Source organism: Galleria mellonella, unplaced genomic scaffold (assembly GCF_026898425.1).
Source record: "Galleria mellonella isolate WM207_F2 unplaced genomic scaffold, CSIRO_AGI_GalMel_v1 utg312, whole genome shotgun sequence".
Lineage (NCBI taxonomy): Eukaryota > Metazoa > Arthropoda > Insecta > Lepidoptera > Pyralidae > Galleria > Galleria mellonella.
The window spans coordinates 904,118-928,737 of NW_026442074.1; the positions used below are offsets into that span (position 1 = coordinate 904,118).

Sequence of the window (24,620 nt, forward strand, 5' to 3'; positions counted from 1 at the left end):
TTAGTACGTTTGTTCCGTTTGGAACAGGCTAAGGTCGGAGACCATGCTGCCTAGTCTTCAAAAAGATAATTTGTCTGGAATAAAAAAATACTAATAAAACGTCAAAACAAAAAAAATTTCATTACATATTATTGTTTTAAAATTCGTTCTATATTGGACAGGCAAAGAGCATGGTCCATACAACCTAGTCATTAGTGTCGTAGATATTATAATATGCCCAATCTATGTTAAGATTTACAACTAAATTTCATCAATCAAAATTTTTATACAATTTATGATGGACCAAACAGTAATTTCGCGTAACTATCGAATTAAAATATTAGATTAAGTTTAGAATCGAGCTTATTAACTTGTCAATTGAATAATGACACAAAACATTGTAAAGTAGCTGATCTGTGCAATAAAAGAAAGGAAAACAGAACAAAAAAAAGTAAAATAAAAAATACACATTTCAACATGGCTGCAGGCAGATCATACGACGTGAGCTGTCAGCTGTAGTAGTTTTTATTTCTTTGTGTTTATTGCGCCTATAAAAATGTTATGATCGTTACGTGCATACGAATATGGGTGCGAAAGACTCAAAACCTAGTTTTATATCATATGAAGATGCTGAAAAACGGGGTACGGGAATGTGCAAAAAGTTAATTGCACTATGTGCGTTGTTAAATTGTCAAATATCAGCATAATGTGTTGTTTTATTTACAGTGTCTGATAGTGAGGTGAGACGTATCCGTGAGGCGTTCAAAAGATGCGCTGCGCCAAGCGGCACGGCCTTGAGCCTTGAAGCGTTCGTTCATGAAGTGTTGTGCGATGGAGTGCCATACGAAGTGGCCGAGTGGCTGTACCAGGCCTGTGGAGGTACCAAAAGAGGTATCGGCTTCAGGGATCTGTTGCGTGGAATCGTAGTGCTCACAAAAGGAAGTTTAGAAGAAAAGATCAAGTAAGAACAGAAAATATAAAACCATTCAGTTCACTATATACGCAGGTGACAACAATGTTAAATTTCTTTTAGGTTTCTTTGGACACTCTACGTAAACAACCAGAATGACAATGGCACATACATATATAAGAGAGATTTTGCGAAGGCCCTACACCTTGAGAATACATCTCTACCAGTGACCGAAGCACCAAGAAGTACGGAAATACTTCTAAGTTTATTTGGTCCTGGGGAGAAGGTCACATTTGAGCAATTCAGGTCATGGCTACTCATACACAAAGATGCCACAGTGTTGTCCAAGTGGTTGTTGGCGGAAAGGGGGAACATAGCACAGGAGTTGGAGACACCAACATTTTACCAGAGCTTGGCCGGTGTAACCCATTTGGAAGAGAGGGTAAGTACTTTTATCACTATCACTTGTAAACTTGACTCTTGTTTGCTATTAATCAAATCATATAAACTTGTTGAAGTTTGATCATGAACTCATTTAATGAAGGATGAAATTATTGAAAATAAATTTTGTAATCATGCAAAGTGTTTGTCTTTTGGCATGAAGACACACATGTTATTACTTTTATTTACAAAATGTTTTTTTTAACTGCTTAATACAAGATGCAACAAAATTTTAATTTTTTTTAACTAGGAAATTATGTCTAGTCTTAAGTAAAACAGTACATATTTTTTTTTACATTAAAGTACAAAAACTATGTCTAACTCACTCAATTAAATAATTAACCATTCATTACCTGTTATGACAATCAGCCTGAAACACTTTTTTTTATAACAATTAAACTCTACTAGATATTATTTATCCTTCTATTCATCAGATATGGAATCATTATCATACAGATATGGAAACTATTCATAATATTTCTATTAATATTTACATAATAGCAAATGTTATGATCATTACGTGCATAGGAATATGGGTGCGAAAATATAAATTTATTGAGAAATATTACTTTTTTGTGTCTAAAAATTTTATGGATTCGTGACACTTATAAGTTTAGACTTAATATTATATTAGTTTTTTTCTTTAATGGGTGATAATGAAATGGTAACCCCGCCTGCGCTAACGGGATACGCTGGCGGAGCACCAGTAAAGGGTGATAGATGAGAATGAAAACAGGCCAGTTAGCCCATCATGATGAATTCATCAGGAATTAACCATGATGGTTCCCAAGGGAAACCACATAGAGGTCAACCTCATAGGGTGTTTTACTGGCAATAGGTCAGTTAGATCCCATTACTATGTGAAAAAGACTCCATTTTCCACACTTAGCCTCTCACTTGGGCCATTGTGCGTAGATCCCATTACTAATAATCCCTTTCTCTCCTATGGTATTGGGTTAGCCCATACCATAATCAGTTTAGGTGTAATTTGTATGAAATCAAAATTAAAATATTTCCTTAAATGAAGATACAGAAAAATCAATTATTCATATACATATACTCAACCAGGTCGTCCTCGCGGTTCCCCCTGGAAACTATCATGGTTAATTCCTGATGAATTCATCATGATGGGCTAACTGGCCTGTTTTCATTCTCATCTATCACCCTTCACTGGTGCTCTGCCAGCATATCCCATTAGCGCAGGCGGAGTTACCACTCCGTTTTCGTTCACCAAAAAAAAAAATTATTCATATAAATTGAATTAGTGTATTTGTATTCATAAATGTAATATTTGTCACCGATCACAATAACATTGTGTGATGTCCTTGTCATAGATAGATCTCTTGTTAGACTGTTAGACTGTTTTTTTTTTATACAACTTAGAATGGCAAACAAGCTGACGGCCCACCTGATGATAAGTGGTAACCGTCGCCTATAGACATGAGCAGTACCAAAATAGAGTAAACTGTTTCACCCATGATACTCCCCATGCGTTGCCATTCCTAAGGACTCGAATGTTATCCCTCTGTACCTTGTAAATTAACACCATATCCCACCCTTCAAACCGAAACACAGCTATGCAAACACAACTGCTTCACGGTTGAAACACGAATGGGACAGAGATACCCAAGCAAACGACTTTTGTACAAAGTCTCCCTCTATTTCACTTTTTATGAGACTTGGCATAATGTGCACTACCAACACGCCAGTGGCTGGTGTATATTATATTCTAGATTTAGGCAAGATCTCTAGATCTAAGCAAATCTTCATTGTTTAGTTTCATATAATACACAGTATCATAGAGAATCAATCAAATAATAGGTGTCATTGGGAGGAAAGGGATGGTAAATAGTGGACTGAAACTGCCTTATTGCTAGTAATATTACTTTATCAGGTTCATCTCCACATGGTATCCCCTAAACTCATCAGTCTATATATATATATAGTGTGTATAAAATTCTCGTGCCACGGTGTTTGTTGCATCTCCTCCGAAACGGCTTTACCGATTTTTATGAAATTTTGTGTGCATATTAGGTAGGTCTGAGAATCGGCCAACATCTATTTTTCATACCCCTCAATAATAAGGGTGACCCTCCCCAAAAAAATTGGTATTTTTGTGTGTGTTTGTAATGGATAAACTCAAAAACTAATTTCCCGATTTCAATAATTCTTTCACCATTACAAAGCTACATTCACCCTGAGTAACAAAGGCTATATTTATTGCTAGAAAGATTTGGGATTCTGGCTAAAACTTTAGTAATGTAACTTAAGGTGTAAAAAAAATGCTATAAAATATCGTGAATTTACTGGGTACAGAGGAATAACACCTGAGTCCTCAGGAATGGCAACGCATGGGGGTATCATGGGCGAAACAGTATACTCTGTTATGTCCATGGTACTGCTCATGTCTATAGGCGACGGTTACCACTTTCCATCAGGTGGGCCGTCAGCTTGTTTGCCATTCTAAGTTATATAAAAAAAAAAAAAAAAAAAAAAAAAAATCTTTCTTCGCGTGCGCTGCGAAAACTATTGGTGATAGAACAAAATTATGTTCTACAATATTGAAGAAAATATTAATAACTACAAAAAACTTCGCGATACTATACTATACTATATGTCCAACTATTATCGTTATGTCACAATAACCACTTTTTGAAATGTCGTAAAAAGGTCCACCCGTGCGAAGCCGGGACGGGCCGCTAGTAGTAAATGTTGAAAAGCCAGTCATAAACACTTAAATGAAAGTGTCAATCGGTAGTTGTCTAGTGATTTCTTATCACACAATGCTTTTTGTATCAATGATGTCATTATAGCTAATTAATAGAACAAGGTAATACTAGAAATACCTTTTAGTGAGATAGCTAGCTTATTAAATATAATGTAGTTTGTCATTGTAAGAGGAATGCAAACATTATCTGAATTACCTCTATTTATACCACATGTTACATACAACAATGCAAATGAATTCTCTTGGTAGCAATACAATGTATACAAATACTTTGTCTCTTTATTTTTTACTAGTTTTTCTTGTTTATTTTTTTTTTTTATATCACTGAGGTGGCAGACAAGCGTACAGTCCGTCCGATGGTAAATGGTCACTATAGCATGGACGCCAGGGGAGAGATTTGTTAGTAATGCGAACTACCAGTCCCATTGCTAGCAATATGCCCTGTCACGTCGACCTCCACGTGGTCCCCTGGAAACCATCATGATGAATTCCAGGTGTATTCATCACGATAAGCTAACTAACTAACTAAATTAGGTGGGCTGCGAGCTTGTTTGCCATGCCATTCAAGGAAATGACTTTTGTACAAAGTCTCCTTTTGGTACGCATTTGGCTACGCATTTCGAAGTCTTCCCGCTCTGCTTTCCGTATTTCTTTTGTTTTTTTTTTTGTTCCTTTTTTAAATACTTATTTTTGTAACGTTCCTTTCCTTGGCGTATTGTCGACTTATAAAGCGTATTATTTTTGTTTGTGTTTAGAGCGCCTCCGAATAATTTGTCTAAATTACATAACCAATTATTTGTTACTCTTAGGCATGCAATTACAATTGTTAATTGAAATAATTGTTATTTAGAACGTGTTGAATAATCTGCTGTGGCAACAATCAAAGTGTTATATCTCTAGAGCAGTGGTTCTCAAGCACTGTGCCGCGGCACTTTTGTGTGCCGCCAAATTTTAAAAGTGTGCCGCCGAATTTTGCAAATATTTAAAATTTTTGTCATAAACTATTTATGCGGTGTGTTGTAGTAAGTAAATAATTTTTATCTTTTTCTTTGTGTGCCGCCAAATTTCGAAATCGTTAAAAAAAGTGCCGCAACAAAAAAAAGGTTGAGAATCACTGCTCTAGAAACTAGTTCAATTGTTATTTTTATGTACATTACTTGTTACTAGTAGACGTGCATCGAAATTTTAAAACTTACATACAACTACATACATTTTACCTATTTTTTTTTATGGGTAAAAATGGTATGGTAACCCCGCCTGCGCTAACGGGATACACTGGCGGAGCACCAGTGAAGGGTGATAGATGAAAATGAAAACAGGCCAGTTAGCCCATCATGATGAATTCATCAGGAATTAACCATGATAGTTTCCAAGGGGAAACGCATGTAGGTCGACCTGGTTGGGTATATTGCTAGCAATGGGATTCTCAGTCTACATATATATATAATAAGTAAAATGTGGGGGGAAAGGGATTGTTAGTAATGCAGACTAAGAATATATATATATATATATATATATATATATATATATATTATATCTTTCCAGGGGGAACCGCGAGGACATTTAATCATCATGATATAGTGTATTGATGATGGGTCTGTTACAGCTCATTAATGTAAACTAGTTCCCCCCCCCCCCCCCACCCCATTGTGGGGACATTTATCATCATTATGAAATGATAATGATGATGCAAACCCCACAATGTTTTTGTGGTCAAATTATTTAAATATTATCAACATAGAGATTGTAGCCCGAAATAAACCAAAATATTTGTTAGTCCTAGTGTGCGATGCGTAAATAAATTGTTTATACATGATTGAGCAATGAACAAACAAACAAAAACACTGTTACATATGCAAAAATGAGATTAGATAGTAAAGATAAAATTGGACTTGTAAACAATACTGTTGGAGTATTAAGTGTGTTTCACTAAAGGTCCAAAAATATTATTAATATTATTCATAGATGGCAACTCTTGTAGTATTTTTTTTTAAGACAGTGTGTACTCTCTTATCTGTGGTCTTCTCCTTTTCCAACTGAAACTATAATGTACACGCGAGTGAAGAGATAAATTAAATATTATAAAAATATTGTCCGCTGTTTTTTTATAAAATACCATGACTTGTAAGCAGGACAATCTGTATAAATTAATTCTTGTTTCAGTTTTTTACATATATTTTTATTACAAAAATATTGATCAATGCCAAATTTGGAAAATTCTATTTCGAGTAGTTGCGATAAATCGGAAATAATTACAGTTTATAAAGATATATGTGAATTTGAAGATTAAATATTACAAGAAAAACAAAACGATGTTTCTAAGTAGCTCAGATTTTTAGTAGTAATAAAAAATAAAAACATATTTATGCAGTAATACCAGAGGGAGACTTTGTACAAAAGTCGATTGCTTGGGTACCTCTGTCTCATTCGTGTTTCAACCGTGAAGCAGTTGTATTTGCATAGCTGTGTTTCGGTTTGAAGAATTTACTGGGTACAGAGGAATAACACCTGAGTCCTCAGGAATGGCAACGCATGGGGGGTATCATGAGCGAAACAGTATACTCTGTTATGTCCATGGTACTGCTCATGTCTATAGGCGACGGTTACCACTTTCCATCAGGTGGGCCGTCAGCTTGTTTGCCATTCTAAGTTGTATAAAAAATATATATATAATAGATTTATACATTTTCAGTTTTTAATAAAAAAATTATGACCCAAAATCAGATATTATGAATTGTATCAATAATAATAACTATTACATATCTATTTCGTATAACAAAAGCAGTAAAGGTAATTTTATTTCTATCTATCTATTTAGGCGCGGAACCCTCGGCGTGTGAGTTCAATTCGCACCTGACCGATTCATATTGCATACTCGCACTATGCTATAATACGTAGAGCAGAGGTTTCCAGAGTTTTTTTTCTCACAATTAAGCTGGTTCCGGTGGAACCCCTGTAGCTATGTTTCTTCTTTTTCTTCCTACCCTTATCCCAATTATTATTTGTGGTCGGCGTAACATGTTTTTTTATCCATATTACAAAAAGATTTGGCTTATAGCTTTACGACCGGTCGCCTGCCTGACGTCAACCCTCTTTGGGAATGCATTTGTCGGAGGTTTCCGCCATTTACGATTTCGAGGAAAGGATTGAGGAAAAAAGGAAGGGAACGTTGGAAATGCGTAAAGGGAATTGGTAAATAAAAGGAATATGGGACTTATGTGGGAAACGAAAGGGGGGAGGGGCACTGCAGTTGCGGAAAGGACTGGAACACTGCAGCGGCTCGGGAGGCCGGGGTCGTATACCTGTTTGTCCTTACTCTGTAATCGGACAGATTTCTAGAGAAGAACACCTCTGACGCGGAACCCTTGCATCATTTCTATCATTTTCTATCATATTTCCAAAACTGAACAAAAAATGTTAAGATAAGAACTACGTATAAATATGGAAATTTGCATTGCGGTTGAGTTCCAATCACAAATTAATATTTTCGAAAAATAACATATCCGATTAAAAAAGTGATTCCACCCAATTTTACGTTGTGAAACCGAACATGTCTACTAAGCCGTGTAGCATTTGAATCGATCAATATGTTTATGTTATAATTCAAAGAGTTTATTTATCGATAGGCCATTATATTAAATGGAAGCATCGATTGTGGCCGTTACAATCATTATCTACGGTAATCCACTTTGTGCATAGATAAGCGGTCGAGTTCAACGCCCTGTTACATTACAAGGGCTGCCTTTACAATCTATGTCATCTTAGTACTGCCAGCTCAGAAAATCAGCCCCCAATATCGATCTTGCCTACCATTGAATGTATTTTTTTTAATACAACTCAGAATGGCAAACAAGCTGACGGCCCACCTGATGGAAAGTGGTAACCGTCGCCTATAGACATGAGCAGTACCATGGACATAACAGAGTATACTGTTTCGTCTATGATACCCCCCATGCGTTGCCATTCCTGAGGACTCAGGTGTTATTCCTCTGTACTCAGTAAATTCACGCCATATCCCACCCTTCAAACCTAAACACAGCCATGCAAACACAACTGCTTCACGGTTGAAACACGAATGGGACAGAGGTACCTAAGCAATCGACTTTTGTACAAAGTCTCCCTCTGGTAGAATATATATCTAAGAGCAAATATCTAAGAACAAGGAATTACATAGAAGGAGTGATAAAATTGTCAATTCATAGCAGGCTAGTGTATAGAAAATGTTATACGGCCGTATAACCCTATCAAATTCAGATACAACCCGCTCACATACTTTCTACATAAACTCTGTCGAATATATAATCTAGTAATGTAATATTTGTCATTGACAAATAATTGACACATCAAACATTTTCTATACACTAGTCTGCTATGGATTGACAAAAATAGCAACTGATGGTGTATCTTTTGTCCTCTTTTTACTAATTACATTTACATAAGAAGAACAGAGACAATCATATAATTTACAGTTTTTCTATGTAATTCCTTGTTCTTAGGTAAATATCGATGTATTGATTTCTTATGACGTTTTTTTATTTATTTATTAACTGGCCTATAACCGAAACTTGTTTCGCGTGATCTGCATAATAAGTAGTCCACATGGGGGGGGAGGGGGGATTCTTAGTAATGCAGACTAATGCATTGCAGCTGAGCCAGTGTATGCAAGTGGCTCAGGACCGTTCCTTATGTCAGTTTATGGGAGAGGCCTATGTCCAGCAGTGGACGGATAATGGGTGAGATGATGATGATGATTATACATATGTACGCTCCCGAAATGCAATAATTCGCGCACTAGAAATGAGGATTCGATCTTTTGTTTTTCTTTTATACAACTTAGAATAGCAAACAAGCTAACGGCCCACCTGATGGAATGTGGTAACCGTCGCCTATAGACATGAGCAGTACCATGGACATAACAGAGTATACTGTTTCGCCCATGATACCCCCCATGCGTTGCCATTCCTGAGGACTCAGGTGTTATTCTTCTGTACCCTGTAAATTCGAGTCACTGTAATAAGTAGAATAGAATAGAAAACATTTATTGCCAGTAAACACACAATTACAATATAAAATATAGAAAATACATATACATGAAGTGTCCCGTACTAGGCAAAAGGAACCAGCTCAGCTGATGCTGTGAGTGTCCAAGCGCAATGTGAACAGCTGCACAGCGCTGGTTTTCAGCCAGTCCCTCTCTTAACAAAATATAACCAAAGTGCAGGGTGCCACTGTAAATCTATACTTATAATAAATCTGTAGAGAGGTCAATTCTGTACATGAAATATATTTACAAAATAACTATCAGGCGGTGATTAGTGATCGATACTGATGCCAAAAATGCAATCAGTAAAATTTTTGTCGGTCTGTTTGTCTGTCTGTATGTTCGTTATAGAAACAAAAACTACTCGACGGATTTTAACGAAACTTGGTACAATTATTCTCCATACTCCTGGGCAGGTTATAGTATACTTTTCATCACGCTACGATCAATAGGAGCAGAGCGGTGAAGGGAAATGTGTCTGTTACATCAAAACCACTGAACCGTAAAGAAGGACATAGGCAACGTATTTTACGAAAACGCGGACGAAGTCGCGGGCAACAGCTAGTTGTAAATAAGCGGTTTGTTTAATAATGGAAATTTATTGAATCATACACGTGACATTGTAAAATATTGTAATAGTCAATGTAACTCGTTGTTTTGCGTAACATTGCTCTTTGTTACAATATGTATACAGCGTGGTTTGTCTGTTGTTTTGTTTGTCCTACTTTGTGTTGTTACGCCAGTATTTTAATAGGTGAAAATGGAATGGTAACTGTTGTAGCTATTTATGGTATATTGGTTATAAAATTAACATACAGTCCACATACCAGAGGAAGACTTTGTACATAAGTCGTTTGCTTGGGTACCTCTGTCCCATTTGTGTTTCAACTGTGAAGCAGTTGTGTTTGCATGGTTGTGTGTCGGTTTAAAAAGTCAGTTTGTTTGCCATTCTAAGTTGTATAAAAAAGAAGTTAGCCCATCGTGATAAATACACTTTGAATTTAGCACGATGGTTTCCAGGGGGAACCACGTGGAGGTCGACCTGATAGGGTATATTGCTAGCAATGGGACTGTTCGCATTACTAACAATCCCTTCCCCCCTAAGTCGGGTTGGATTGTTAGTAGTAAATATATGTAATGTTTACATAGCTGTTTTTATATTTATATAATATTTTAATTTATTTATTTATTTATTCATTAGTACAAATATGTGTACATGGCGGACTTAATGCTAAAAGCATTCTCTCCCAGTCAACCATAGTAGCACAGTAGTTTATATTTTTATATATGTAATTTATATGTTTATATTTATAATAAGTTTACTATTGTAATGTTTTGGAGGAAACAATAAAGAGTATCTATCTATCTATTTATATGTACACTAAACACGTGGTTACTGATCCCATATCGGAAGAAGATCGGGTGTCCACGACCGCGAAGGTCATGGAATTGGATAATGCAGTTGTAGTGTTACTATAAATTTGTATAAATTGACACCAGTTTCGATTTTTTTTGATGAGTGAAAATAGTATGGTAACCCCATCTGCGCTAACGGGATACGCTGGCGGAGCACCAGTGAAGGGTGATAGATGATAATGAAAACAGACCAGTTAGCCCATCATGATGAATTCATCAGGAATTAACCATAATAGTTTCCAAGGAGAACCGCGAGGAGGTCGACCTGGTTGGGTATATTGCTAGCAATGGGATTCTTAGTCTCCATTACTAACAACCCCTTTCCCCCCAACGTAAATGCTTAGGTCATTAGTCCTCAACTAATCATGAGCCTTTTTCACAGTCACATGTTGGAGAGAAAGGGTTTCCAAAGAGGGTTGGCTACAGGCAGACGGCCGGTCGTAAAACTATAAGCCAAATCTTTTTGTAATATGGATAAAAAAAAAAAACATTACGCCAACCCCAAATAATAATTGGGATAAGGGTAGGAAGATGATAAGATTCTCTATCTGCGTGTTGGGGGGGAAAGGGATTGTTAGTAATGGAAACTGAGAATCCCATTGCTAACAATATACCCAACCAGGTCGAGCTCCTCGCGGTCCTCCCTGGAAACTATCACGGTTAATTCCTGATGAATTCATCATGATGGGCTAACTGGCCTGTTTTCATTGTCATCTATTACCCTTCACTGGTGCTCCGCCAGCGTATCCCGTTAGCGCAGGCGGGGTTACTGTTCCATTTTCACCCATCAAAAAAAATTCTCTATCTATGGTATCGCCTATCGTCTAGATGCCTAAAAAAAAAACTTGACACAACTCGTGAAACGTTGCCAATTAGTATTTGCAATCAAACGTTGTTCTATTGTTAATAACGTCCTTGAACTCGACCTACACCTTGCGACCTTGCCACCGTGAACAATGTTGATGCGAATTTTACCGCCATTTTTCTATTGACTAGTGACGCGATCAGACAAAACAATTGTTAATTTGTTATCTGTTATTAATGGAATGGAAAAAAAAATGAAAGTTTACGTACAAATAAATACACGTACGAGAAATTTATATTATCTATACTTATAGAGAGGATATATTTGTTTGTTTGTAATGGATAGACACAAAATCGATTTTAAAAATGCTTAAAAGGCGGGTAATATGTAACCTTTCCCTTGTGACACCTTCTCATTCCAATAAATTTTATCACAATTCCTTCACTGTTTCTAGCATTAGGTTATGGAATTCATTGCCTGTTGTTATTAAAAGTACGAAATCCATTGATGCTTTCAAACGACGAGTGAAAGATTATCTTTTCTCTATCTGATTTTTTCTTCATTTAAAAAATTGGCATTATTTATGTATTTATTTATATAAGTATTTATTTTATGATAGTTTGTTTTCCTTGTGCCTATAATTATTAATATGTATCCTAGTATTGGGTACATATTTAACATATATGGTATGCATGGGATTATATAATTTTGTTTGATTGATATGTATGTGATTGTGTATATATGTATGTGTATATATATATATGTATGTATATATGTATATAATTTTTATATATTTTTAATTTGCAAAAGATGTTTTTTTAATTATAAAGCACTATTATACCTACTTGTACAACAATTAGTCCATTACCTTAAGGTTGTCTTGAAAAGATTGCTCTCGGCAATAAGACCGCCTTACTGTACTTATACAATTGTATCGTTGTGTTTATAAATTGTCTTGTTTATTTCCTATATTGTATAATGCAAATAAAGTATACTCATTCATTCATTCATTCATTCATAGATATTGTATATTACCTATCTCTAATTAAAACACCAAAAAAAAAAAACCACTAAATGTCACATCACATGTGATTTATTGGCGTAACTTATTCACAGGATATAATAGAGTTGGAGAAATGCTTCTGGTCCCTCCGCAACGCCGCTCCCACGGGCCAGTTGGACGCGGAGAGCCTCGGGCCGCTGCTGTCGCCGCCGTTGCCCCGGGCGGCCGTCGCCGGCACCTTCCTCGCCTTCGACGAGAACAGGGACGGCCATGTGGACTTCAAGGAGCTGTGCTGCGGACTCAGCGCTGCGTGCAGGGGACCGAGAACGGAGCGGTTAAAATGTGAGTCGAAATTCATATTTGGAATAGAAGTGCCACCTTTATTTTTTTTTAACGTCTTGAAAATGCTTTATGCACACCCATACACCTTGTGGGAGGTTAATGGGTACTGTGGGGGAGAAAGGGATTATTGGTAATGAGGTCTAACTGACCTATTGGGGGGGGGGGAGGAATTGTTAGCAATGGAGTTTGATAGCCCCATTGCTAGCAATATGTCCTAACAGGTCGACCTCCACGTGGTTCCCCCTGGAAACCAACCTGAACAATTCTTGTTGAATTCGTCACGATGGGCTAACTGACCTACTTCATTCTCACCTATCATCCTTCATTGGTACCCCGCCGGTGTATACCGATAGCTCAGGTGGGGTTACCATTCCATTATCACCCATTAAAAAAAGTGGATACTGTGGGAATCCCCCCGTTGCGCGGGGGTGTACCCACCAAAAACCAGACGATATACCCTCGAGGTGCCATATGTCGGAGTAGTAATGGGTAGTGGAGTCTATAGATCTGAAGAACACTGTAACGTTTTTTTTTTATACAACTTAGAATGGCAAACAAGCTGACGGCCCACCTGATGGAAAATGGTAACCGTCGCCTATAGACATGAGCAGTACCATGGACATAACAGAGTATACTGTTTCGCCCATGATACCCCCTATGCGTTTTCATTCCTGAGGACTCGAGTGTTATTCTTCTGTACCCAGTTCACGCCATATCCCACCCTTCAAACCGAAACACAGCCATGCAAACACAACTGCTTCACGGTTGAAACACGAATGGGACAGAGGTACCCAAGCAATCGACTTTATAGTATTCCTCAAGCGTTGCTGTGTTTAAAGCTTAAAGTATATAATTACCCTTGCATCTTATAATTTCACTACATCTGTGTACTGAAGACATCTGTGCTTAGGGTTGCCACCCGTACTTTAAAATAAAGTATTGTACGTTATTCCAGGTAATTGTACTCTATACTTTATGAGAATAATAAAGTTCACGAAAATACTTTATTGCGCACGATTTGATTTCTTTGAGATTTTGCAATGTTTAGTTTTAAGTATTTATTTATTAAACGAATTATATCGATTTATTGTTAATTCCCGCCGTGTCAGCACTCACAGAGAGAGTTTTTTTTCTGTGATGAATAAATAGCAAATGGCGAGACGTCTCTGAATTTGATAAAAAATTAATTACTTATTTACTTTAATTTAAATATAGACTGTAAAGATGCTGTGTAATTGTTTAGCAGAGATACAAATTTGATACAAACTGCAAAAAGCAATAAAAAGTATGTTTTTAAACTTAATAATAAAGAAAAATAAATAATACTTTATTTTAATGCTATGTACTTTTTTTTTCTTACCTATAATAACCAATGTACTTTAATTGCAAAAAAGGTGGCAACCCTATCTGTGCTAGCACAGCTTCTTGGTGGGAGAAACATAACTAGGAATGTAGTATTATATTTTCTCCCACGAACACTCAGGTTATGGAATGAGCGAGTTCCCTGCCGAGGTTTTCCCAAGAGACTATAGCATGATATTCTTCAAAATGGGGGTAAAAAGATTTCTTCAGGGTCAGCAACGCGCGTAATGCCATCAGATGGTCCGTATGCGTATTTGCCACCTTAGTGGTATAAAAAAGTGGTATTCATGCAAATGAGTTTGTCTGACCTAATGTTATTGAACAAGAATGTAAAAATATAGTGAAGTGTGAGTCTAGTCTCGTTCTTTTAGGGTTCCGTCCATCACAATATTTTTATGAAATTGTTAGAGTTTCAGCGTAAACGTTGCACTTATTGCGAAATATAAAAAAAAAACGATTAAAATACAGGGGTTGATCGTAAAACGATGAAAATTTAAAGTTGTATGTATTTTTCAATGCTAAATCATATTAAAATAAAAATAAAAAAAATTGTCAAAAAAATAAAAAAAAAAAATTTTAGGGGTGGGTCACCCTTATCATTGAGAGGTATTAAAAATAGATGTTGGCCGATGCTCAAGCATACCCAAAATGCACACAAAATTTCATGAAAATCGGTAAAGCCGTTTCGGAGGAGTTTGGTAACAAACACCGTGACACGAGAATTTTATATATTAGATTAGTGTTTAGATTGAACTGTATATTTCCTAATAGACCTAATAGATATACAGAAAACCTACAAATGCGACTGCGACAGACAGACAAATGTAATTTTCTCAACTCCTTAGAAATTGAGTTCTTAAAATGCCGTTGAAGCAGCAAACAATTGGTCGGTTGTCACTGTTTAACTGGGTAATTGGCGCAATTTGTGCATTTGCATTGCATTAGTTAATAGGGACAGAGCAAGACAACGCGCCTGCAACAATGGCGGTAACAATAGTTCAAATATGGCGGTCGTAAACTGTCAAAAGTATTCGAGAATTATTTAAGGGAGACTTTGCACAAAAGTCGTTTGCTTAGGTGCCTTTGTCCCATTCGCGTTTCTAGCGTGAAGCAGTTGTGTTTGTATGGCTACGTTTCGGTTTTTTTTTTGATGGGTGAAAATGGTATGGTAACTCCGCCTGCGCTAACGGGATACGCTGGCGGAGCACCAGTGAAGGGTGATAGATGAGAATGAAAATAGGCCAGTCAGCCCGTCATGATGAATTCATCAGGAATTAACCATGATAGTTTCCAGGGAGAACCGCGAGGAGGTCGACATGGTTGGGTATATTGCTAGCAATAGGGTTCTCAGTCTCCATTACTAACAATCCCTGTCCCCCCCGCTACGTTTCGGTTTGAAGGGCAGTGAATTTACAAGGTACAGAGGAATAACACCTGAGTCCTCAGGAATGGCAACGCACGGTAGGTATCATGGGCGAAACAGTACACTCTGTTATGGCCATGGCACTACACATGTCTATAAGCAACAGTTGCTATTTTCCATCAGGTGGGCCGTTAGCTCGTTTGCCATTCTAAGTTATACTATAAAATAAATTTGGCTTTAAAAAAAAAACAGTCGGATTTTTTTGTGATTTCTCATATTTACTTCTATATCCTTAAATGCATATAAAGAGCTACACAAAACCACTGTAGAGTATTAAACAAACAAAGATGACTAAGAGATGGATTATTTTATGTTACGCACTTTGTTGCACCTACGTGTCATTCGTCACACATTTTGACGTCCTACGTGGTGAAGTTATTGAGGTCGTGAGTTCGAATCACAGATAATAACACTTACCTATGTATTTATTTTTTTTTAAATAAAATATTAAGTGGTAGCCAATGTAATGGACACACGCAATGTATTTTAATTGTATATTTCTTTTTTTTTATTATTATTATTTTTGCTCATTTGAGAGCAAAGCAATAACGCACGAAAGAAGGAAATTGTTGTTTTATATATTTTGTTTTTTTTTTTTTTGTTGCTCTTTTTTTGTTTTTCAGTATTTTATCTCTTTTTACTGCTTATGTGTGTATTATTTGTATGTTCCAAATAATGTAAATGAATTATTTATCTATTTTATCACCACCAGTATTTCTCACAGATAAATTTTTGAATTTAAATTTAGAACACACAATTACGCGTTCTTAATTCAAATATTATGCCTTGGAGTCATTTCACCATTCATTGGTGTCGATTTATTCGTTTTATTTATTTATTTATTTTGAAATAAGAATACTAGATTACTAGTCAGTATTAATTTTGTCGCTTTTGTCACGTTGTGAATTTATAATCTACTACGGAACCCTAAGTATTTGAATGCGACTCGTACGCGCTGATTTTTTTTTTCAACGGCCATCATCGTCATCCGTTACGTTTTTTCATTGAGCGTCATTAACAATTGATTACGTTAAGAGTGGAATTGTGGGCGTTAAAGCATAACAATGGGAATTATCTACAACGTATTTGCAAAGTTGAGATAGTTTTTTTTTTATACTACAAAGGTGGCAAACAAGCATACAGCCCGTCTGATGGTAAAGATAGTGCGAGTAGATTTGTATTTTTTTTTATTTTTGAATTTTTTTTATGCTACTTAAAATGGCAAATAAGCTGACGGCCCACCTGATGGAAAGTGGTAACCGTCACCTATAGGCATGAGCAGTACCATGGACATAACAGAGTATACTGTATCACTCATGATACCCCCCATGCGTTGCCATTCCTGAGGACTCAGGTGTTATTCCTGTGTACCCTGTAAATTCATTGTTTTATTCCACCGTTCAAACCGAAACACAGCCATGCAAACACAACTGCTTTACGGTTAAAACACGAATGGGACAGAGGTACCCAAGCCAACGACTTTTGTACAAAGTCCCCCTCTGGTAGTTTTAATAGAGGGTTAAACGCAGTTGTAATGTACCTACAAAAAATAAAAAAAAAATCAAAAACTAAATCAGAATGCATAAAGTTAGTAACATTTTTTTTTTCTTCACGCGTGTGCCACAGTAGAAAAGAATGGCCACAACTCAGCTTTTTGCTTTGCCGTAAAAAGAGCAAAACACTGATATTCTGTTGTGGTTGGCCACTTTCACTTTTGGAAGTGAGCCGCGAAATTTATGATCGTTAACGATCATTGACGATATGTGATGATAAGTGACGATTATTGACGACCATTGACGATCATTACTTGTTGTATCACTCGGCTCTGCTCGCATGTCTCATACATTCATCATCATTCATCAGTATACATGTTCAAAGTTAGTTATATAAACTATTCGTGTACCAAATTTCATTCAAATCGATTTAGTAGTGTTTGCGTGAAGTCATCCATCGAACGAAACATCCTACCTTTACTTAAAAAAAAAATTGGGCAAACAATACATGTATTTTTTTTTATGTAACTTAGAATGGCAAACGAGCTGATGACCTACCTGATGGAAAGTGGTAATCGTCGCCTATAGATATGAGCAATACCATGGACATAACAGAGTATACTGTTTTACCCATGATACCCCCCATGCGTTGTCATTCGTAAAGACTCGTGTGTTATTCTTCTGTACCTTGTAAATTCACTGCCATATACCACCTTTCAAACCGAAACACAGCCATACAAACACAACTGCTTCACGGTTGAAACACGAATGAGACAGAGGTGGCCAAGCAAACGACTTTTGTACAAAGTCTCCCTCTGGTAAATGTACTTGTTGTTTAAACAATAGATTGGAAATTTTAAACGGAAATACTTGAAATGTACAAAGTAAATTAAGTATGAGCTTATAAATAATAGATTAAACATCCAAACTACATGACTGTATTATTGTACTTTATTACTAAACTCCCAAAGTACATAATTGAATGGCATCAAAATGATTCAGTGCGAACATCAGCCCAACAACCAGAGACAGTTTTTATTTACAATTCAATTCGACTTTAAAATATTTATTTTATTACTAGCCGTTTCCCGCGGCGTTGCCCGCTTCTATGTAGTCCCCGTATATCATTTCCATTGGAACTCTTCATGAATCCGGTCTTATATTGTAAAATATACTTAAATGATAATTACGTACCTAATACCATCATAAAGTTTCAGCCAATTCAACTGATCGGTTATTTTATAGCATTTTATATGTGATCCTTTAGATTGATATAACGTTTTTATTTATGATCCAATTGAAATGAAACAAATATTGAATTTTAAGTAGAGCAAACTGTAACGCATTAGTGGAAACTGCATTCAAAACGGTTAAACCGTTTCTGAGATTAGCGTGCACAAATGTACAGACAAACAGACAACAAATTCTTAAAATAATTGTTTTAGGTTCTATTGCGTTATTCATAGAGCCACCCCATAATAGTTTTTCTTACATATCTTCCATGTACAGACAGCGACCAGTTACGAATTTATTATATGTATTGATTGATTACATACATATAGAAGCACATTAATACATAGAAGCACACAGCAATCAATATTATTAATGTTACGTAATAATTGATCGTTTTTCAAAGATCTTTTAACTATCCTAACATCGTAATGTTAATAAAAATTTTTTTTTTTTTGTTTTGAAAAATATCAAGAAATTTTTGCTATATTTATAATTACGATTTTATTATTATATGTATTGATGATTTCCGTCAGCCTAGTGTGAGCTGTGTCGCCTTAGTTACATTTTACACCGTCACTGACCCAAATCGTATGTTTAAAGTTTATAATTTTCCTTTAGAAAAAATGGCGAGAACCTGATAAGATAGAAAGAGTAAACTCGCAGAGTTGTGTAACGTTAGATATCTAAATAAATACACATATATATATTTCACTTTTAAATATTTGTTTTATTCTAAAATAATGATTGGCGGTAATTGATAAAAAAAAAACTGAGTTGGAATGCATGTCAAACAAGTTGACATGAGCATTGATTCCACACAATACACCTAATCTTGAAGACTAAAGAATTGTGTGTTCGTATCCTGTGATTTTTTTTTATGCAACTTAGAATGGCAAACAAGCTGACGGCCCACCTGATGTAAAATGGTAACAGTCGTCTATAGACATGAGCAGTACCGCGGACATAACAGAGTATACTGTTTCGCACATGATACCCCCATGCGTTGTCATTCTTGAGGACTCAAGTGTTATTCTCTGTGCCCTGTAAATTCACTACAATATCCCACCTTTCAAATCGAAACACAGCCATGCCAACACAACTGCTTCATGATTGAAACACGAATGAGACAGCTGCTCAAGCAAACGACTTTTATACAAAATTTCCCTCTGGTAAAGACTAGAAGAAGAAAAAGACTAAGAAGTAAGAGTGGGTACCTCGTAATAATAGAACCAAGATAGACTTCAGTACAGTCAGTGACATTTAAATTTCAGAAAAACTAACAAATTTCTATCTCACTCTTGTTTTTGCTGTGAAGCATTTGTTCTTGCATGACTATGTTTCGGTTTGAAGAGATGTAGCAGTGAAATTACAAGGTGCGGAGGTGTAACATCACAGTCCTCGGGAATAACAACACATAAAGGGTGCCATGGGCGTCATAGCATATTTTGTAATGTCCATGGTGCTGTCCATGTCTATAGGTGACGGTTACCACTTTCTATCAGGTAGTCCGTTAGCGTGTTTGCTACTCGTTTCTTTGTTTTCTTGCTTGACAGACATGGTACTCCTTATACGTTGCCAGTTGTGAGGATTAAGATGTTTTGTCTCCATATTTTGTAATTTTTATTCTGTTAATCCCATTATCTGTAAATTCATACGACTCGTCATCGACAGGGAGTTTACCCTCATACCCTATAGCCTAAATGGTCGCGTACAACACGGTTTCAGAGATGTTTTCTCCCACGAACACTCAGATTATGGAATGAGCTCCCTGCCGAGGAACTACAAGAGACTACAGCATGGGACTCTTCAAAAGGGGGGTAAAGAGGTTTCTTCAGGGTCGGCAACGCGGGCGAAATACGCCTGGTACTGCAAGCGTTCATAGGCTACGGTAACCACTTTCCATCAAGTGGGCCGTATGCCACCTCAGTGGTATAAAAAACATGGTGAGCCATCAACTTCTTTCCTATACTAAGTGTCATAAAAAAGATAAATTTTCTATTATAGTTTGCTTCAAAATATTCGATTTGGACCGAGACGGGGTATTGAATAAGAAGGAGCTGATCGACATGGTGGGCATCCTGTGCACGGTCGCCAACGAGTCCCTGAAGAACCAGGGCTCGAGGGCGTCGACCCCGTCCGACGGGGAAGACTCGGACACAGAGAAGGGGTTCGATCCTGAGGTGATACTGCTCAACCTGCGGGATAAGCTGGTGAGCGTCCCCAAGGATGGCAGGAAACCGGTGTTCCAACTCGGGCCTAGTGCTGAGGGGGAGGAGATCATTGTTTTTAAAGAGGTCAGTTTATTATTTAAAGATATTTTTAAATGTAAAATTGGGAAGGTACATTGCTGAACGAGGCATATTCGAATCCTATCGGATTGAGCTGTTTGGAGATTAAACCTATTTTTTAACCTAGAATATTATAGTTAGTAATATTTTTCACAATAATTACAGTTAAATAGAAAAGAAATATAATACTTTCCTTCCGTGTGGTCCCGGCATAGAATAAACCAGTTTCCTTTCCCGTGGGTGTCGTAAGAGGTGAGTAAGAAAGAGCGAGGCATGGGCAGCAGCGTCCCTCTTAAAACATCTTTAAAACCTAACTGTGGGTTTCTTTTTAATAATAATAGAATGGTAACCCCGTATGCGCTAACAGTATACGGTACCAGTGAGGGGATGATACGTGAGAATGAAAAAAGCAGGTCAGTTAGCCCATCGTGATGAATATACTTGGAATTCAACACGATGGGTTCCAGGTGGACCATTGGTATATTGTTAGCAATGGAAGTGGTAATCCGCATCACTAACAATCCCTTCCCCATACCTAACTGCGGTTGCTAATCTGTCAGCCAAACGTGGCAACTACTGGCAACAATTTCAAACATGGGAGGCAGTTATTCTGTTGTGGTTAGTAGTCGCATGATTTGAGTAAATATTTGGCGCGACCGTACGAATTACTTCTCCAAATACAAAATTCCAACTGTCATCGCGCTAAGTGAATCTATTAGCAAATACTTATAATATTTAAAAAGTCACAATACATTTGTAATAGTGTCCGACCGAAACAGGTTTTACAGCCGAAACCGAAACCGAACTTTCGGCCTTAGTCTCAGTTTCGGCTGAAACCGAAACTTACTATAAACATATTTAAAATTTCTCTTCTATACTGAAATCTAGTGTATTTTTTACACAAAAACACAGATAGGTAATAATAAACACTAATTAAAGTATGTAACAATTATATCATACATATTTATATGTAAAAACATGTTAAAATTATGACCTACTCTTGGAAGTAAACTTAAAAAAAACAACTTTCAGTTAGACACACACACACAACACAAACACACACACAAAGTTTCGGCGCCGCCGAAATTTTCGGCAAATTTTTGGCCGAAACCGAAACTAAGGCCGAAATTAGCCGAAACTGAAACCGAAACCGAAAGTTGGGTCGGACACTAATTTTTAATCATTCATTGTTACTATTATACAATATTATTATCATTATTAATAAAATAGAAATAAACTGCTCACGCAAGCCTATATTTTCAACCAACTTTGTTGGAAATTGTTTGGCGTGAATTTACTGGGTACAGAGGAATAACACCTGAGTCCTCAGGAATGGCAACGCATGGGGGGATCATGGGTGAAACAGTATACTCTGTTATGTCCATGGTACTGCTCATGTCTATAGGCGACGGTTACCACTTTCCGTCAGGTGGGCCGTCAGCTTCTTTGCCATTTTAAGTTGTATAAAAAAAAAAAAACTTTAAAACAGAAGGAGATTTTCAATTCACTAGGACACTAGTGAGGGATGATAGGTGAGGATGGAATCAAGTCACTTGGTTCATCGTGACGAATTCAACAATAAATAAACCACGTTGGTTTCCAGGGGGAACCGCGTGCAGGTCGATCTGCTAGGGTATAATGCTAGCATTGCGACATTTTTATTACATTACTAACTATCCCCTTCCCCTCTTGAAGAAGGTAAAGGGCTAATTCGTCTTAACGAAATGATCACGAGCGAAGCCGCGGGGTACAGTTAGTTAACGTTAGCAGGACGAGGAGTGTAAAGAGGACGAGGGGTTGATCGCGAACGACACGGCGCTGGCGCTGCAGGACTTCCTAATCTGGAGCGTGGAGAGCGTGGAAGCGCTGGTGAGCCCGTTCCTCGAGCTGCTGTTCGAGGTGTGCCACATAGTGCTCGGGCTGCGGCCGCAGTGCAGGCACCAGGAGAGGGACATCGGTCAGTACTATATGGTTTCACACGATTAAACATATATTGTAAGACTCCATTATCCGATTCTCGTTTATGGATTGGCAATTATCTCTTTTCTCTATCTCTCTCTCTCTCTCTCTCTCTCTCTCTCTCTCTCTATCTATCTATCTATCTCTCTCTCTCTCTCTCTCTCTCTCTCTCTATCTCTCTCTCTCTCTCTCTCTCTTCTCTCTCTCTCTCTCTCTCTCTCTCTCTCTCTCTCTCTCTCTCTCTCTCTCTCTCTCTCTCTCTCTCTCTCTCTCTCTCTCTCTCTCTCTCTCTCTCTCTCTCTCTCTCTCTCTCTCTCTCTCTCTCTCTCTCTCTCTCTCTCTCTCTCTCTCTATCTATCTCTCTCTCTCTCTCTCTCTCTCTCTCTCTCTCTCTCTCTCTCTCTCTCTCTCTCTCTCTCTCTCTCTCTCTCTCTCTCTCTCTCTCTCTCTCTCTCTCTCTCTCTCTCTCTCTCTCTCTCTCTCTCTCTCTCTCTCTCTCTCTCTCTCTCTCTCTCTCTCTCTCTCTCTCTCAACAACAAAAAATCATTCTCAGGACTAATATGTAAGTATATCCTTTCAGATCAGTCTTATTTTATTTATTTATACTTTTGATTGACACATTAAAAAATATGTGTACAGGGCGGACTTAACACCTGATGACATTCTCTACCAGTCAACCGTTACGCTAAACAGAGAGATCAAAAGGCGGTACATTTATCTAGAAAAAACAATTTGTAAACTAAATAAATATTACACTAGTTTACTTTTTAAAATAAAAACGGATTCTGTCACAATTGTGGCAGTTTTTGTAGTGCAAAATCTATTCTTGTATTGTCAACAAAGCCTTATCAAGTGTGAAGCGGGCGTTATGAGTAAAATATTACCTCATTGTAAACTGTGTAAGGTAAGGATGCCACATCCACACGACCTTGTTATCGTATCACATTGTCACATTCTTTACATAATACATATTATTTATTGCACTAAACATACAATAGTAAAAACGAATGTAAGCAGAGGTGAAGTTATCTTTAAATCGGCCTTTCCCAAAGTGGGCGATAACGCCCCATTGTGGGCACTGCAGGCCTAAAGGGGGGCGGTAAGAGATCCAGAAAAAAATGTTGGTATTGTGTAGAGGCTTGGGGGGGGGGGGGTGATTTGTTGATTTTGAAGTAATAGTGGTTTTTAAGTAGGTGAAAAAATGTAGACGCTAAAAAATAATTCTCAAAGTGGGCAGTAAACAAAATGAGTTTGGAAAGCCCTGCTCTAAATAGATCTCTTCCAGTCAACCCAGAGGGAGATTTTTTTACAAAAGTCGTTTGCTTGGACACCTCTGTTCCATTCGTGTTTCTACTGTGACGCAGTTGTGTTTGCATGACTGTGTTTCGGTTTGAAGGGTGGGATATGGCAGTGAATTTACTGGGTACAGAGGAATAACACCCGAGTCCTCAGGAATGGAATTTACAAAGAAATATGTTTGCGTCTCGCGCTGTAAATCTATCTAGCTTTGTTCAAATACCTGATATGAATCATTGATATAACTCTTTGACTTATGTTATTCTTATATAATAGCAAGTAATATGTATGTATTAGTTTCTGTAACTCGAGAGATAGTTTTTATCTCGATAGAAACACATCTGGTAGGAGGTCAAATGTCTTTTTTATGGGTAAAACCGAATTGTAATCTCGCTTGCGCTATCGGTATACCGTGGTGGGGCACCAATGAGGTATACTAGGTGGGGATGAAAGCAGGTCAGTTGGCCCATCGTGACTAGTTCGACATGAATTAACCACGTGGGTTTCCAGGGAGAACCATGGAGACGTCGACCTGATAGGGTATTTTTTTTTAATGGATGATAATGAAATGGTTACCCCGCCTGCGCGAACGGTATACACTGGCGGGGCACTAGTGAGAGATAATAAGTGAAGATGAAGCAGGTCAGTTAGCCCATCGTGACGAATTCAGTAATAAATCAATCGCGATGGTTTCCAGGGAGAACCGCGAGGAGGTCGACTTGATAAGGTATATTGCTAACAATGAGGCAATTTGATCCCATTACTAACATCCCTTTCCTTCCAATAGGGTGTGTTGGCTTTAGGGGGTTTTATGGAATGAGGGTTTTAGACCCCATTACTAACTAACCCATATTTACTCCACAAAAGAACATTTGAGGCATTGACTGGTAACTATGTGCGT

The 24,620-nt window shown here is 37.3% G+C and overlaps 1 protein-coding gene across 1 annotated transcript in view; it reads left to right on the forward strand.

The window, feature by feature from the left end:
- The first annotated feature begins 302 nt into the window (after window positions 1-302).
- The window catches only part of LOC113510332 (ubiquitin carboxyl-terminal hydrolase 32), a 61,632-nt gene continuing 37,314 nt past the window's right edge, over window positions 303-24,620 (forward strand). Inside the window, exons 1-6 of the mRNA XM_052895925.1 lie at window positions 303-621; window positions 706-940; window positions 1,013-1,331; window positions 12,437-12,665; window positions 20,181-20,470; window positions 22,235-22,421. Coding sequence (XP_052751885.1) covers window positions 564-621; window positions 706-940; window positions 1,013-1,331; window positions 12,437-12,665; window positions 20,181-20,470; window positions 22,235-22,421 — 1,318 coding nt within the window. The 5' untranslated portion in view covers window positions 303-563. The remainder of the gene's footprint in view (window positions 622-705; window positions 941-1,012; window positions 1,332-12,436; window positions 12,666-20,180; window positions 20,471-22,234; window positions 22,422-24,620) is intronic.